The sequence below is a fragment of the Rhinoraja longicauda genome, chromosome 9 (genome assembly GCF_053455715.1).
Source record: "Rhinoraja longicauda isolate Sanriku21f chromosome 9, sRhiLon1.1, whole genome shotgun sequence".
Lineage (NCBI taxonomy): Eukaryota > Metazoa > Chordata > Chondrichthyes > Rajiformes > Arhynchobatidae > Rhinoraja > Rhinoraja longicauda.
In genome coordinates, this window is record NC_135961.1 from 55,672,493 (window position 1) to 55,686,652 (window position 14,160).

The 14,160-nt window shown below is 44.3% G+C and overlaps 1 protein-coding gene across 1 annotated transcript in view; it reads left to right on the forward strand.

Moving 5' to 3' along the window:
* sash1a (SAM and SH3 domain containing 1a) overlaps window positions 1-14,160 on the forward strand; it is a 131,594-nt gene that overhangs the window by 52,058 nt on the left and 65,376 nt on the right. Inside the window, 1 exon segment of the mRNA XM_078405532.1 lies at window positions 6,345-6,473. Within this exon segment, the coding sequence (XP_078261658.1) occupies window positions 6,345-6,473 (129 nt within the window).

Genomic DNA, 14,160 nt, shown 5'->3' on the forward strand with positions numbered 1-14,160 from the left:
CTTCAGTGCCTCTCCCAAACCAGCGCATCTTTGGGATGCGGGTGGAAATCGGACCAGTCGAGGAAAATGCAAAGGTTGCGAATTAACAAATGATCAAAGGTTCAAGTCATTAGGAACAATTCCTCCACATTCTTTTCAAAGAACAATTACCCAGGCATTGGTTTGGGCCGACATAATCCTTCTGTTCTGTTTAATAACTCTGGCACCGGGACTTGCGGGAATCTGCAAGGAACTTCCTGTTGTTCTATTGCTTAACCCCGGCACCTGTTGTTTTTTAGTTTGTGAATTCTGTGTTATGAGGCTCATTCCAGTTCCTTTATATCTCTCTGCTTATTGCAGATCACCTACTTTGCATTGCAGAAGTGAACAGCTCCTAGTGGTTTCCTTCTGAGGTCTTGGTCAATTTCTTTTCAGGTTTTACTTATTTTCTTTTGCTAACTATGATAATCTGAACAGTCAGAAATTATTACAGCAATTTGTTTTCTTTTTCACCCTGCAATATCATCCTCTGTGGAAAACAAAAATGAAGATGTTGGAATCTTGAACAAAAATCTGAAGAAATCTATCACCCGATCTGTCCTGATTTATCTCCATCTATCTTGCGCGTTCCTCCTCCCCACACTCCTTTCCTGCACTCTGCTTTTATAAACGGTAAATCCTCCACTCTTCCTCCTGTTCTGAGGAAGCATCACTGACCCAAACCCTCAACTGGTTTGTCTATCTGTAGATGCTGCTTGAGTGGCTAAGATGTTCCAGCATTCCTGTTTTTGTTTGGTTTAGTATATTATAGTTGTATATACCAAGGCACAGTGAAAAGTACCTTTTCTGTTGTGTGCTATCCAGACATCGACAAGGCTGTATGTGATTGCAATGTGACAACGACAAGACTGTATGTGACAATCAAGTCGTCCACAGTGTACAGATTCAGGATAAAGGGTGAATCGTTTAGTACAGGATAAAGTCCGATTCAAAAGTCTCCAATGAGGTAGATGGGAGGTCAGCACCGAGCACTAGCTGGAGAGAAGATGATAACAGTTACCTGATAACAGCTCGGAAGTAACTCTTCCTGAATCTGGAGGTATGCATTTCCAAACTTCATGTTGGGTGTGAGCTTTAAGTTTTGCTCTCCGTGCCTCTTTGCATTTGCTCAGTTTCTCACCATAATATAACCACAGCAGCTGGATCATTACAGAGCACCAAGAGATTGTATTTAGCAAGTGTTTCTGAAGGAGGAGAATCCTTCCCAGGTGCTTTCACAAAAGTGACATCAAATTTGAAAATTAACTGGGAGCCACGTTGTCAAGTGTGATGGAAGAGAGGTTCTGAGCATCTTGAAATAAGATAAAGAGGGAGAGAAGCAGAGGGATTTGGGGAAGGAGTTGAAACTGGCATTGGCAGCTGAAAGCACAGGGACGAGGGGAGTAATGAGCAATATGGGAGGTTAGCAAGAGGAGTGATTTGGAGTGCTTGGTCATCTCCGGAAACTATGGGCGGCAGTAGGTTACAAAAAGAAAAACAGCGGCTTCAGAAGAAGACATTGAGATATCTCGCTCCCTTCATGGGTAGAACAGGTTCTAGCACCCATTTGACAAAACTATATCTCGATTGCCTTGCGGGTTGTCAAAGTACAGGGTTGATTTGTGAGATTAGAGCACACGGTAATATTGCGTGAAGGTAATATAATGGCATTGGTATGTTAATTCAGAAAGCAGAGAAGGAATTAGTTAGCCATTTTTTTAATTTAAAAGGTCCCGATCCAAAACGCCACCTGTCCATTCTCTCCGTGATGTTGCCTGACCTGCTGAGTTCCTCCAGCACTTCGCGTTTTGCTGATGATTCCACCATATCTCCCTAAACCTGCAACCTGTTATTACCACATTCCCGTTGACCCCCCCCCCGATTAACCAGGGACTACTTAGAGGAGCAAATTGCCCTCCAAATTGACACATCTTTGGGATGTGATTGGAAACTGAACCAATGGGAGGCCACCCACTTGGCCACAGTGAGAACGTGCAAGTTATAGACAATGCTGAGGGTCAGGATTGAACTCTGGCCACTGGAGCTCTAATGGCTGTGCCCTGTGACTTTCATCTCAGCTTAAGATTTCTCTCTCGTTTCATGGGTAGAACTGGTTCTAGCACCCATTTGACAGAACTATATCTCGTGAGGCTTACTATTGAGGGCGTGCAGCGTAGGTTCACTAGGTTAATTCCCGGAATGGCGGGACTGTCGTATGTTGAAAGGCTGGAGCAATTAAGCTTGTATACACTGGAATTTAGAAGGATGAGGGGGGATCTTATTGAAACATATAAGATAATTAGGGGATTGGACACATTAGAGGCAGGAAACATGTTCCCAATGTTGGGGGAGTCCAGAACAAGAGGCCACAGTTTAAGAATAAGGGGTAGGCCATTTAGAACGGAGATGAGGAAGAACTTTTTCAGTCAGAGAGTGGTGAAGGTGTGGAATTCTCTGCCTCGGAAGGCAGTGGAGGCCAGTTCGTTGGATGCTTTCAAGAGAGAGCTGGATAGAGCTCTTAAGGATAGCGGAGTGAGGGGGTATGGGGAGAAGGCAGGAACGGGGTACTGATTGAGTGATCAGCCATGATCGCATTGAATGGCGGTGCTGGCTCGAAGGGCTGAATGGCCTACTCCTGCACCTATTGTCTATTGTCGCCCTGCACCCTCGCATGGCCTTGAGGTTTCTGATCAGCATAATGTCAGCAGTGCCATCGAACCAGGAGATCTGAAAACATAACTTGCAAAGTAGATCAGAGGTGACTGAGGGTAGCACACTGCCGATGCAAGATTTGCACAAAAGCTTCAGACCATTGATTTTGAATCAGAACAGGAGAGTGTTTGGTGATGTATATAGTTCAGAGAAAATTCCAATGGAAAGGAATGCAGAATTTTTTTGCTATGTATCTTGCTGGAAGTGGATGCACAGATAATTATAATTCAACAATACAGTAAGCAAAGGACTTTGGTCATTTGAAAACTGATACAAAAAGAAAACGTCTAGGAAAATATTAAATACGCAGTAGACCAGGCAACATCTATGAAAAGAGAAACACAGTTAATGTTTTAGTTTGATGACACTTTATCACAACTGAAACAACTGCAGAGTGGGGTGAGGAGGAATGGAAATAAACAATCTCTCTGACTGGGTGAGGCCAAGGTTACAGTGCGGATAAGTTGTAGAGCTATTTCTCTCTAATTGTTCTCAGCATCAAATGGGGCCGATTAGAGACTGTGAACATAAAGGTTAAGGTTAGGCCGAAATGCAGTTCTTGTAGGTCAGGCTATGATGACAAAGAGTGGTGAGTCTGTAAAATTCATTGCCACATAAGGCTGTGGAGGCCAAGTCAATGGATATTTTTAAGGCAGAGATGGACAGATAGATAGATTCTTGATTAGTATGTGGGTGTCGGGGGTTATGGGGAGAAGGCAGGAGAATGGGGCTGAGATGGGAAGATAGATCAGCCATGATTGAATGGGGAGTAGACTTGATGGGCCAAATGGCCTAATTCTGCTTCTATCAAATGAGAAAGAGAAATATCTGAGGGAATTTCACAGGTGGATAACTTACAGTTGAACTGGTGAGTTGTGACACAGACAGACAAGTTACCTGGAGTTGTGGGATTCATGAGTGCCCAGAATGCTGCTGTGTACCCAGTTAACAGATCAATTGCTATTACTTGAGCTTATGTTGGACCTCGTCATAGCAATGCATGAGGCCACAGACAGGTCAGAGCAAGATAGCAAATTAATATTTTATACTACAGAGCACACCAAGTTGTATCTGTCATCCTAACACAAAGCAGTCATGCAATCTATGCTTGGTTTCTCCAACAGAGAGGAGATCATATTGCAAGTACTGAATGCAACTTTTTCACACCCTGGGTAGCGTGTATATGGAATAAGCTGGTGAAGGAAGTGGGCGAGGTGGGTGCAACGTAACATTGAGGAGTGATTTGGGCAAGTACAGGGATATAAATGATTTGAAGAGAGATGGGCCAAGTACAGGCAAGTGGGACTAGCTTGGTTTGGCAACCTGAAGGGGAAAGGGTCAGAAAGAGTGGAGTTAAAGAGGAGTAGCTTTAAAAAACATTGTCAGTCTAAGTTTGAACAATTTAGTGAACCTAAATTAGGACTTGGTAGAATTTGTGGACCAGACCTGGCTCATGCACTTGCAGTGAGTGCCTTTATGAATAGACCTCTTACACTGTGAAACTGTGTGGGTGGAGCAAAAACATGCTCCACCTGCAAAATTGGCTGGAATGCACACTATATATTTTTGGCATGAATCGCTCTTTTGATTTTGAGAGCTCGGTAATTTAAGTCAGCCTCCAGGGACGGGTTTTTTACCAATACACAAGCACTGGGCAATGACCATCTCAAGACAGTTTAACCTCTGCTCTGTGACAGCCATTTGGTTTGACCAGCATCGCACTTTCTTCTATCAGTGCTCTGGCAGTCACTGCTCAATGTATGTCAAACTGTGCAAGCTATCTAACAACTGTGGCGTATAAGAGAAACACAGGGTTTGTTTTTGGTGAGTGAACAATTTGGCCAGTTTCCCTCACTGCCTACGGGGCACAAGTCAAGAATGTGTTGATGTACTTTTCACTTGCTTGGATGAGTGCAGCTGCAGTATCATTCATCGTGGACAAAATAGACCGCTTGATTGGCATCTCTTTCATCTTTCCCACTCTCCGTTACCGATGCACTGTGAATGTGATGCGTACAATCCACGGACTGTACCACGGCCACTTTCCAAGACAACTTCCAGAGCAACTTCCAGGGGCGGCACAGTGGCGCAGTGGTCGAGTTGCTTCCTTACAGTGCCAGAGACCCGGGTTCGATCCAGATTATGGGTGCTGTCTGTATGGAGTTTGTTCTGCCTCAGAAGGCAGTGGAGGCCAATTCTCTGAATGCATTCAAGAGAGAGCTGGATAGAGCTCTTAAGGATAGCAGAGTCAGGGAGTATGGGGAGAAGGCAGGAACGGGGTACTGATTGAGAATGATCAGCCATGATCACATTGAATGGCGGTGCTGGCTCGAAGGGCCGAATGGCCTCCTCCTGCACCTATTGTCTATTGTACTTTCTCTCAGTGACCGCATGGGTTTGTTTCCGGTTTCCTCTCACGCTCTAAAGATGTGCGTGTTTGTAGGTTAATTGGCTTCTGTAAATGATACATTGTCTGTAGTGTGTGGGATAGTGCCAGTGTATGGGGGATCACTGGTCAGGGCTGACTCGGTGTGCCGAAGGGTCTGTTTCCACACTCTATCTCTAAAGTCTAAAGCAATCCCCAACCTCCAAAGCCGCGCGCGTACGTCCCTGCTACTCTGGAATACCGTCTTTCACCCAAGAGGAACAATATCACCCATACTGCAGCGAAAACTCGCCAGCAGTAGCTCGCATTGTGCCAGGCAATTTGTGATCAGTCACCTGAGACAGCCATCCCCTGAATGATTAGAAGTATTTGCATTGGGCAAGGTATTTGCATGCTTGGCAGCAGGTTACGTGGATGCAGCCTAAAAGTTTTTGAAAAGCTAAAGTAATGTTATCTTTTAAATGAAGGAAGTTTCAGTGCAATTTAGAGGGCTTTGGTTACAGCTGGACTGCTTTCACTCTCTTGCCCAAGGATCCATTCAGTCGACTCAGAATTTAAAAAGATTTTGCTGGCCTTATTCTGCGGATTAGCACTTTCCCTGGGGAAAAGATTTGAGTAGGATGAGTCTGTTTCTTTGGATCTAAGAAGCACAAGAGATGATCTCATTGAAAGGCAAAATTACCCAAGGGCTTGACGGGGGACAGTACTGGGAGAGAATAATAAAACGCTAGAAATAGAAAATGCGCAGCTCCATTTTCGCCCTAAAGGGGGGATGAATATAGTACCAGGATCAAGGGACATATGCCCAATCCATATTTCTTAAGATCTTATCTCCGATGTCTGGTTTCCACAAAGTGGCACACCCAGCCACTTCAAAGAAACCACGATCAATCAGAAACCTTTAAGACCGCAAGACATCGGAGCAGAATTAGGCAATTCACTGTCACATTTATTGTATTTCTGTGTGACATCCTTTAAAAGTGTCTTGGGGTATTAATATTGAACAATGCCCAATAGAGAATGAGCTGGTCATGTACTACCAATGTTCTGAATGTGTTGCATTATTGGAGTTGCATTTTACATCAAATATTGATTGATTGGAGTGTCGTGGGATTTGGAAAGTCCCACTGAGTTTTCTCCGAGGCTGTTGGATCTGAGTACTAACAAGGTTTTCTCTGTGCTTTCCCCCCCCCCCCCCCCCCCCGCCCCCAACCTCACCCCACTTAAGGATGGATCACTGGGGCACATCGATGACCTGGCTCAGCAATACACCGAATACTACAACGCTTGCCTCAGTGACGGTGCTGAACAGATGGAAGAGCTCTGCACACGTAATGATTCAGAGGATCACGAACTGGTAAGAAACCTCTCTCTCTCTCTCTCTCTCTGCCTTGAGCACAACGTGTATGTTTTCTTAGATAAAGTGAGGCTTGGAGTTATACCCCTCATCTCATGACTTCCAAGTCTTTTCAGAAGGTTCTGAGGCTAAGGTCATAAGTGATAGGAGTAGAATCAGGCCATTCGGCCCATCAAGTCCACTCCACCATTCAATCATGACTGATCTATCTCCCACCTAACTCCATTCTCCTGCCATCTCCCCATAACTTCTGACACCTGTACTAATGAAGAATCTATCTATCTCTGCCTTAAAAATATCCACTGGCTTGGCCTCCACAGCATCTGTGGCAAAGAATTCCAGATTCATAACAAAGTTTTATGGAGATCTGGTCACTGGTGCACATGATGCACTGGTTTTGGCCAACTTCAGACAAACAGCAATGAAATAAATGGCCAGATAATCCCTCCATAAAGATGTTGTTTGAGGAACATGTTAACCACAGTATTAAGAGAACAAAGGTATCACAACAAATTAAAGTAAATGCTGGATCTCTGGAATTAAACAATCATGCTGCCTCAAAACGAGCATTTGAATTACCAAGTTTCCTGTTCAAAAATGACTCATCTGTGCAATGCATTGTATTCCGAAGTGGAAAGGAAGCTGGAAAGATTTATACACACCCTTCAATGTCCTTGATGTCACTCAGAATAGGGGGTTTTTTTCACCAAAAATAATCTTTATTTGTAAAAAATTGTGAAGAAATAAAAACATATGTGGCTTTCTTTACATTTGTTAGTGTTGTCAAGCCTGAAATGTCACCCATTCCTTCTATCCAGAGATGCTGCCTGTCTCGCTGAGTTAATCCAGCATTTTGTGTCCAGCATTTTGTGTTTATCTACATTCATAGTGTTGTCGTCTATACATCTGTAGTGTCGTCAAGTTAGTACATCCTATGTGCAAAACTACAATGTCACTCGTGGCTTATTTGAACAGTACACCTCTAGGTCTTTGTGGGTCTGTTACAAAGGACCACGCCTTTCAGTGTCCAATGATGGCAGGACTTTCGATTGTAGTTCTTCCCCCACAAAACCTTTGCACAAGCCGCACTAAGCTTCAGTGTGTCCCTTGAGCAGATGAGTTGCTTTCTCAAGGATCATGTAGGCTGCATAACTGCCAGCTACCAGAGATAGTGAGATGTACAATGAGATATCCATCTTTTGGTGATATTGATTGAGGACAAGATACCTGCACCGTGTACAGTACCATGAGGGCTGTTACATTTACCAGAGGCAAATCCATCTAATACCTCATCCAAAACACAACAGAAATTGGGCTATTTTGCGAAAGGTGACTTGGCTGGTTCAGTGCATTGGTAAGGAAGTAGTTAATGCTATGTTTCTGATAGAACCACACAAGTAAGAAATTTAAGCTATTCCACACCTACCTCTATGCTTCTTTCTTAGTCTCTGGTCACATTGGCAGTCTTCTGGTGAGAACTGAGCTGGGCAGCATCTTGGTTCAACACACAAGTAGCGGCTACATGCAGAGCAAGAAGATTCTGATACAAATCACTTTGCAGACTGACCTCGTGCCAGATTTCAATCTGTGAATGCCACTCACCAAATCATTCTATCTCTTCTTCCAATTACGGGGCAGGTACTGGACATGAGATTTTCAAACGGGAAAGGTTTTGGGACCTGACTCAAAACGTCACCTATTCATTCCCTCCACAGAAGCTGCCTGACCCATTGAGTTCTTCCAGCACTTTGTGTTTTGCTCAAGATTACCGCATCTGCAGTTCCTTGTATCTCCGTTCCATATCTTAACCTGGCAAAGCTGAACATGATGGTGAATGGATTGAAGGCACCCCACCCCCTTACCTCGCCACGAGCACAGGAATCCCAAGTGAGTTGAAGTGGGAGAGGAAGGGAGGATACAATATAAACAACATTCTGTCCAGGTTCTCCGTGATCTCATAATTAATGACTAGTATCTGTTACAACATCTCGTCAATTACAGCTCCTCAGTCATGTGAGATAATAGCCAACAATAAATGTGCATTACCGTCAAGATATTTAAGTTAAAGTAAATACTTAAGTAAAATAACCGCCCTGTGCATTACCCGAGCATTACTTCAAGGCTTGCTTTTTGGCCACTGCCTACTCCAGTTGCCCGAATGAGGTTGCTTCCTCAAAGGCTACGGCAAAAGTCACGTGATGCTGCGGTCCTTCTACTGGAGAGACTCCAGATGGTTAAGAAGGGCCAATTCAAGCAGCTGTGGGCCTAGAAGTCTTAACTTCGTACTTCAACAGTTCTGCTTCTATGGCAACAAGCTACACTGGCTGATGGATGTGCAACATGCCTCCACAACACACAGCATTATCAGTGGAGCTGATGGCCACGAGTATCAGAGATGATTAAGATCACACCTCCTGTTCTTCACTATCTTCTTCCTTTCATCCTATTACCGGGCAGCTACTAGACTCGAGATTTTGAAATGAATGAGGGGTAAGACCAAGATAATAAATAAGAATGTCTGGAGGATCTAAATCAGCAGACGCTGAAGGGCGAGAAAAGGAGGAAGATTAGGTAAATGGACATCTTCAACATCATTTCCTCCAACTCCACTGGACGTCAGGACCCCAAGACTGTTTGTTTCCATCCTGGCCAGTAATGTCTCCTCTATGAGGGGTGTTAATGCCCTCAGCTGGACATCCTCCTCCATTTCTTCTCTGTTCTCTTATTCTGTTCTCTGTTCTTACCATCTGGAAGTGCAGTGGAAGTTTATTGTTTATGATCATCCTGACTGAGGGCGAGCCCAAGTGAATGAATCTCCATTCTCGCTAATCCTCACGTGCTGGAGCCTCCCAATATTGTACTCGTCTTTCCTGAAATTCCTTCTCTGAATCCCTCGTGTAGGTTCCAGCTTTGCTACAGTATGGAAACAGCTGTTACAAATACAAATCTTATGTAAATGCCGCAAATAGTCCATTCCCACCTTTTTGACTGTTGGCACCTTTTCAACAATAGGACAGTGTCTCTCCATTGGCATCCACCTGGCAAGGACTTGACTTGTCTGGTTCCATTCTTCGCCATACAATCGCTACCAGCTCTGGTTCTCCTTCTGTTTCTCATCAACAGGCCAACCCTTGATAGCAATGTCCAAAGCACAGTGTCCACATGTTCACCGATGTACCCTAACTCTATCTCACTGGCGCCTCTCTGGATCTCAGTTGCTTGTCTGGCATATAATGGTCAATGTCAGAAACTTGCACCAATGGGTAAAGTTAAATGACCATCTTTCGTGCTGGTCTAACGAATTGCATTCCATTGACACTAGTTCCATCTCAGTATCCAATGAAAACTGAAGCAGAACGTTCAGAAATTTGACACGGTGTTGAACCCGGAAACGAGTTTCCTGTCACACACCTCCAGTATTAACGAGGCCACCAATTTTGCCTGTGTAATATCGCTGGCTCTGCCTTGCCTGAGCTTCAAGGCTGCTGAACAACTCATCCATATCTTTAGCTATCTGTAGGCTTTTATTGTTCAGTCACCCTAGTTCTGTAAATTTAAACTAATCCAAATCATAATGTCCTCTCCCAAATATGCTTCACTTATTTAGTTTTGAATTTCTCACCCTTGTTTTCAAGTCCTTCCAAAAGTTGAACCTGTTTCTATGCCTGTATTTTCCTCCAGCCACATGATCCTCTGAGATAGATTCTGTGTTCTAATTCTGGTTCCTGAACTGCAACCAAATTTAGGTACTCCTTCATTAGCAGCAATTCCACTCCACCTCTTTAACTCTCTCTCTTTATTTGAGGTGCTCCTTAAAGTTTTACAATCCTTGATCCGAATATCTCCTCCCTTGGTTCAATACCAAAGTTTATTTGCTCTTCTGAAAAGCTTTGTTGACATGTTTGTACACTGGAGAAACAAAACAAATGTACTTAGTTGGATCTTGGGTACAGGACCTGGTTGGTTGATGAATGATGGGATGTATAATAATAATAATAATAATGTATTTTATTTATATAGCGCTTTTCAAATACTCAAAGACGCTTTACAGAGATTTAGAGAACATAGCGAAATTAATAAATAGATAAATAAGTAAATAAATAAACGAACAGAGAAAGGAGACAGAAGGTGAGGTGACCTTCAGTGGTTGAAGACAGTACTGAACAGGTGAGACTTCAGCGATGTTTTGAATGTGGTGAGTGTGGAGGAGTCTCTAACGTTTTGGGGTAGTGAGTTCCATAGGGTGGGAGCAGCGATTGAGAAAGCCCTGTCCCCCCATGATCTGAGTTTGGTCCGGATGTGGGGGGATAGGAGATTGGCAGCAGCAGAGCGGAGGGTGCAGGTGGGAGTGTGCCTGTGGAGGAGGTCGGTCAGGTAGGATGGGGCCAGGTTATGGAGGGCTTTGTAGGTTATGAGGAGGATTTTGTACTGGATTCTCTGGGGGATGGGGAGCCAGTGGAGTTTATAAAGGACGGGGGTGATATGGTCACGGATCGGGGTGTGGGTGAGTAGACGGGCAGCGGAGTTTTGAATGTATTGAAGTTTACTGATGATTTTTGAGGATGCGCCATAGAGGAGGCTGTTGCAGTAGTCCAGACGGGAGGTGATGAAGGCGTGGATGAGGGTTTCTGCAGCTGTGGAGAAGAGGGATGGACGGAGACGGGCAATGTTTTTTGATAGTCATTTGATCAGTGGCTCAAGGTGTAGGTGTAGTGATGTGTAGGAAAGAACTGCAGATGCTGGTTTAAATCAAAGGTAGACACAAAATGCTGGAGTCTGAAGAAGGGTCTCGACCCAAAACGTCACCCATTCCTCTCCAGAGATGCTGCCTGTCCCGCTGATGAGTTACTCCAGCATGTTGTGTCGACCTTTGGTGTAGTGATGTATTGTTTTGATGTAGAAATTAAAGAGATCATTCACCTTAATGACTCATTTCTGTTTTGAATCTTTACTCAAGGATCAGTGTGTTCTACCATTTCTTCTAACATACGCCGAGAGAACTTAAACAAGCCCAACCCCCTCCTTATACCACCGTTGTGGATTAGACTGGTGCTTCACCTTTAGTTTAGTTGAGTGTTTGGCAACCGGGAGATGATGCCTGGTTTTCGATCCACTCACATCCACTCCGGATCGTCTGTGTTCCAGAAGTGGTTGACAGCTGGCTAAGCTATGTTCCCAGTTTTATTGGCATGCAAAGAGCAAGAATGTTTGTGAATGTGCAAAGAACTAAAAGCAATGGAATACATTTGTTCAGAACTAATTAATTAAATGGTGAATTGAAATGCATTTGGAATAACTGTGCAAGGATGCCAGGAAGTTCTGGGTATATGTGGTTATCACTCAGAAATGTTACACAAAGGTTGTGTACCACTGATCTGAGTCTACAAGGACCAGTAAGTTGGTTGTGGTATGAACTGACTTGAACACCCCTGATTGAATTTTGCAAAAGAGGCTTCAAACTGGTGTTGAACGGAGCAATGCAAACCAATATTTCGGGCAGTGACCTCCAGCACAGTGTGTTAAACCACTTGCCTCATTTATCTACTAAACTAAATAGGCATAGTGTTAATCACGAACAAAGTTCATTGTGACCTTTTTATATTTCAGCTGAGGTTGCATATAACTTTGGTTTGTATTTGAAAATACGCATTTGAAACGATGTATTTGACAATTCAATGATTCAATTCAATGATACTTTATTGTCACATGTACCTAGGTACAGTGAAAAGCTTTGCTTTGCATATAACCCGGTATAATCATATAGCAGACCTCACCTTGGCAGTATACAGGTGTTGCCACGTTTCTGGTGCCAACAAAGTTACAAAGTTGGTTCATCAACCAACCAAGTTACAACCGCACATTCCTATCTACTTCCTGCAGGTGGCAGCAGCTCCCCTGCTGGGGGCCCCCTTCATTCTCGGCGTCCCCCCTTGATCTCGATAGGCCCCCCGATAGGTGCCCCATTGTTCCTAATGCTCCACCTCACTCTCGACGTTCCACCTCACTCTCGACGTCCCACCTCCTTGCTCTCGGCAGTGCGGGACCCGCCAACACTGGTGGCTCAGGGCCGAGTTCGGAGTCCGCAATGGGTGGCTCGTGTCTACCAGCGGGCCCTCGTTCTGCGGTGGGCGATCCCCGGCCCTCTGACTGCAGCAAGCGAGTCCTCGGTCCGCAGCTGGCGGGTCCTCTGTCGTCAGTCCGCGGCGAGTGCCAGTGTATGTTCAAGCTGTGAATAAGTCATAAGATGTTCCTTGGAATTATAAGAGGTGTTCTCTTTCAGCACAAAGAAAGCAAGAATATCTGTGTATAGCAGTGACTACCATGAGATCTGGACATCCATGAAGATGTGGAGTAAATTAACTACTTTGGAAATGCAATTACTGTTAAAATGTTGGAAACTAATTGATGCCGACCAAGCTTACACATGTGATGATAAAATTAATGTTTATTGCAGTGTTGTTCACTGAAGGGTAAATAAAGGCAACTCCAAATACATTCAATGCACATGTGTGTGTGTACTTGCATGCACATAAAGTACATGCTCTAAGCCCATGAGCAGAATCTGATCCTCTCTCCTCTAATGCTGCTTGACCTGCTGAGCACTCTCGCGTTTTGTTTTGTTTAACTTTTCCAACACCAGAAGTTTTTTTTGATTCAAAACTTTAAGAATGTTTTTTACAAATTTAGTATTTTCTAAAATCGGGTCTGTCTACAGATTGCAGGAAAGAACAGTTCGGCCCTGTTCCTGCCCTGCCACCTTCTATTTGAAGTGCTGGTCACACTGCCTTGCTGCGTGCAAATAGAGTCAATTACTCACGTGCAAGTTTGATGCAGTCCCCCTCCATCCACTCCGTACTGGCACAAATATAGACAGCTGCTGCCTCACAGCTCCAATGAACTGGTTTCAAACCTGACCTCTGGCGCTGTCTGTGTGGAGCTTGTATGTTCCCTTCATGACAATGTCGGTTTCCTCCAGGGGCTCCAGTTTCCAACATCCGAAAGTCATGGGGGTTGGTAATTTATTTGCCCACTGTTTCATTGCCCCTGAAGGTGTGAAGGTGAGTGACAGAATCTAGGTGAGAGAGAGGATAGAGGGAGAATAAAATGTGATGGATTCAGGGTTTGGTGTAGATGATTAGTGCGGTCCCAGGAAGAAATGTGGATGTGAATGAGTGATTGATTATTGGTGCGGTCCCAGTAAGAAATGTTGGACATAAACCTCCACAGATCTCGGCAGCCTGTCTCCACTCCTTCGGCACTGGAGCATCAGATGAGATTTAGTCATCAAGTTACTGAAGTGTGGTTTGAACCCACGAGCTGCTGACTCAGAGGTGAAAGTGCGACCTTCCAAAATATTTGCCATCTGGTCTCGTGTGGACAGTGTCGATTCAGAATCTAAACACTGCAGGGACTGTGATTAGTTGCCCAGGAATCACACCCCCATCCTTTTCCTGTTCCATCTATCCCTGTGGATTTATGATCATTGCACATATTTCCTGTTTCCTGTAACTTTGTTTATTGTATTAAATTCATGCTGCCAATTTCTTCATACCACATCCTCGTGACCAATATCAATCTCCCTGCACTGCTCTGTGTAAGTTGCCGTTCACCTGGTACTGAAGGTAGACATAAAATGGTGGAGCAACTCAGCGGGACAAGCGGCCTCTATGAATAGCAGGAATGGGTG